At 60.7% G+C, this 2457-nt stretch overlaps 1 protein-coding gene across 1 annotated transcript; it reads left to right on the top strand.

Annotated features, from left to right (window-relative positions):
- Positions 1–7: 7 nt before the first annotated feature.
- Positions 8–1641, top strand: LOC104506744 (zinc finger protein 345-like; the record flags this gene model as incomplete). Its single annotated transcript, XM_010147795.1, is given in 2 exon segments — positions 8–277; positions 280–1641. Coding segments are annotated over 2 exon segments (1632 nt in total), but the record flags the coding sequence as incomplete, so codon positions are not given.
- Positions 1642–2457: the final 816 nt, after the last annotated feature.

Below are 2457 nucleotides of genomic sequence, written 5' to 3' on the forward strand. Positions count from 1 at the left end.
CGGGAAGAGCAGCGCGGGGGAGGCGGGAGGGGTTGTTCCCAAGGGTCGCTACAGCTGTCCCGACTGCGGGAAGGTGTTCAGTCGGAAGTCCTACCTCACCCCCCACCTGCGCATCCACACCGGGGAAAAGCCCTTCACGTGCAACGAATGCGGGAAGAGTTTCCGGATCGGGTCGTCTCTCAACAGGCATAAACGGGTCCATACGGGGGAGAAACCCTACCGGTGCCTGGACTGCGGGAAGCATTTCCGGCTCACTTCCACCCTCTGCACCCAACGGAAGAACGGGTCCATACGGGGGAGAAACCCTACCGGTGCTTGGACTGCGGGAAGCATTTCCGGCTCACTTCCACCCTCTGCACCCACCGGAAGATCCACGCCCTGGAGAAACCCCACGTCTGCCCTGTTTGCGGGAAGGCCTTCCAGGCCAGGAGGTACCTGCTGCTCCACAAAGCCACCCACGGCAAGGAGAGCCCTTTCCCGTGTCCCGTGTGCGGGAAGAAGTTCATGTTGAGGAAGTACCTGAGTCTCCATCGGCGGGGGGACACGGGAGAGAAGCCGCACCAGTGCTCGGCGTGCGGGAATCCCTTCAACCGGAAATCGACCTTAATCGTCCACCAGCGGGTCCACACCGGGGAGAAACCCTACCAGTGTCCCGAGTGCGGGAAGAGCTTCAGCACCAGTTCGGACCTCGTCGGCCACCGGAGAATCCACACCGGTGACAAACCCTACGGTTGTCTCGAGTGCGGAAAGAGCTTCCGGTTGAGCTGCCAACTGGTGAGACACCGGCAGTGCCACACCACGGAGAGACCCTACGGGTGTGTGGTTTGCGGGCAGAGCTACAAGGACAGCTCGGGACTCATCCGACACAGGAAAACCCACGGGAAGAAGCAGCGGGAAGGTCAGCGAGGGGACGGACGTTACAAATGTCCCTACTGCAGTAAAAAATTCCAGGAAAAGTCAGCTCAGGTCCTCCACCGCGCCACCCACGCAACAGCGTCACCCCATAGGTGCTCCAAGTGCAGCAAGGCCTTCCGGCACGGAGGATCCTTCCTGAAACACGGACGAATCCATACGGGAGAGAGACCCTTCAGGTGTCCCTGCTGCCGGAAGGGCTGTCGCGACCGGTCGACCCTTCGGAGGCACCAGCGGAGTCACGCCGAGGCGAAACCCTTCAGGTGTCCCAGCTGTGGGGAATGTTTTGGTACCCTCACGGCCACCCTGGAGCATCAGCAGCTCCACAGCGAGGGGGGGACTTCCGAATGCTCCGACGGCGGGAAGAACTTCCAGGCCAATGACTTCCTCCTCGTGCACCGACGGATCCACACGGGAGAAAAATCCTACACCTGCGCCACCTGCAAGAAAACCTTCCACCACGCCTCCCGCTGCAGGAAGCACCGGGAGAGTCACCGGAAAACCAGGGTGTTGCGCGACCGCACGCTGAGAGGGAAGGTCCGGCGCGGGGCGGGCGCGGGATGCGGCGATCCACCGGCGAGTCCAGGCGGGCCTCCCGCAGCCCAAGAGCAAGAGAATTCGGGATGCCCGGAGTCTGTCGGCCGGTCGGCCGCGGATGTGCCCCGTGTCTCACCCGATGACCGCGGTTGTGTGAGTGTTGGCACGCCCAGGGTTGGAGCCCGCCGCTAGCGACGCGGGGTGCCTACGTCGGTCTTCGGGTAGCGGGACCCTTGTTCTTCTCATCCCGTTGACCCCTTTGGGTTAAGGCGCTGGCGGCTCTCACTCTTTATTCCCAAATCCATCTCCGCCCAGACTCGTCACAACCCAACCCTCCAACCATCCTTGACTTCATCCCGTTTTTCCTGAAGTAGGTCCGGTTGTGACACGGGAAAAAATCGTAACAACTACTTTTGGATCCCAACCGGTCCTTAAAATGGGGTGGAGTGAGGATTATTGAATAAAATGCCCAGACTGGACCCACCAACTCAACTTGTGGCCACGCAGGGACCCCCCGCTCCCTTTTTCTGGTGGGGGGGGGGCTGGCATGGGAGTGCTTGGTGGTGCCCGAGTCCCGGTCGATAAGCTAGACGCAATGACTACCTCGGCGGGAAATCGGAGTCTGTTAGGCTGGAAAAGACCTTTAGGGTCATCAAATCCAACAGTTGATCTTCCCATTCCCGTAGAATCATCGGTACTGAAGTTGGGGGTGGGACTGTGGTTGACCCCAGACTCAATGAGAACATTTTCCCAGGGAAGCTGTGGGTGCCCCATCCCTGGAAGTGTCCAAGGCCAGGCTGGATGAGGGTTGGAGCAACCTGGTCTAGTGGAAGGTGTCCCTGGCCATGGTGACCCCCGTTTACGCTGACCACATGATCCCTCAACGCCGTAGGGGTAACCCAAGGCTTCCAGTTGCCCTCAGACCCAACGGTGGGTCCAACGTTTGGGAGGTGACACCGCAAGTCCACCGGCTGGAATCCGGGATGTTGCCTGCGACGACGTCACCGC

This window comes from Eurypyga helias, unplaced genomic scaffold (genome assembly GCF_000690775.1).
Source record: "Eurypyga helias isolate BGI_N326 unplaced genomic scaffold, ASM69077v1 scaffold26222, whole genome shotgun sequence".
Taxonomy (NCBI): domain Eukaryota; kingdom Metazoa; phylum Chordata; class Aves; order Eurypygiformes; family Eurypygidae; genus Eurypyga; species Eurypyga helias.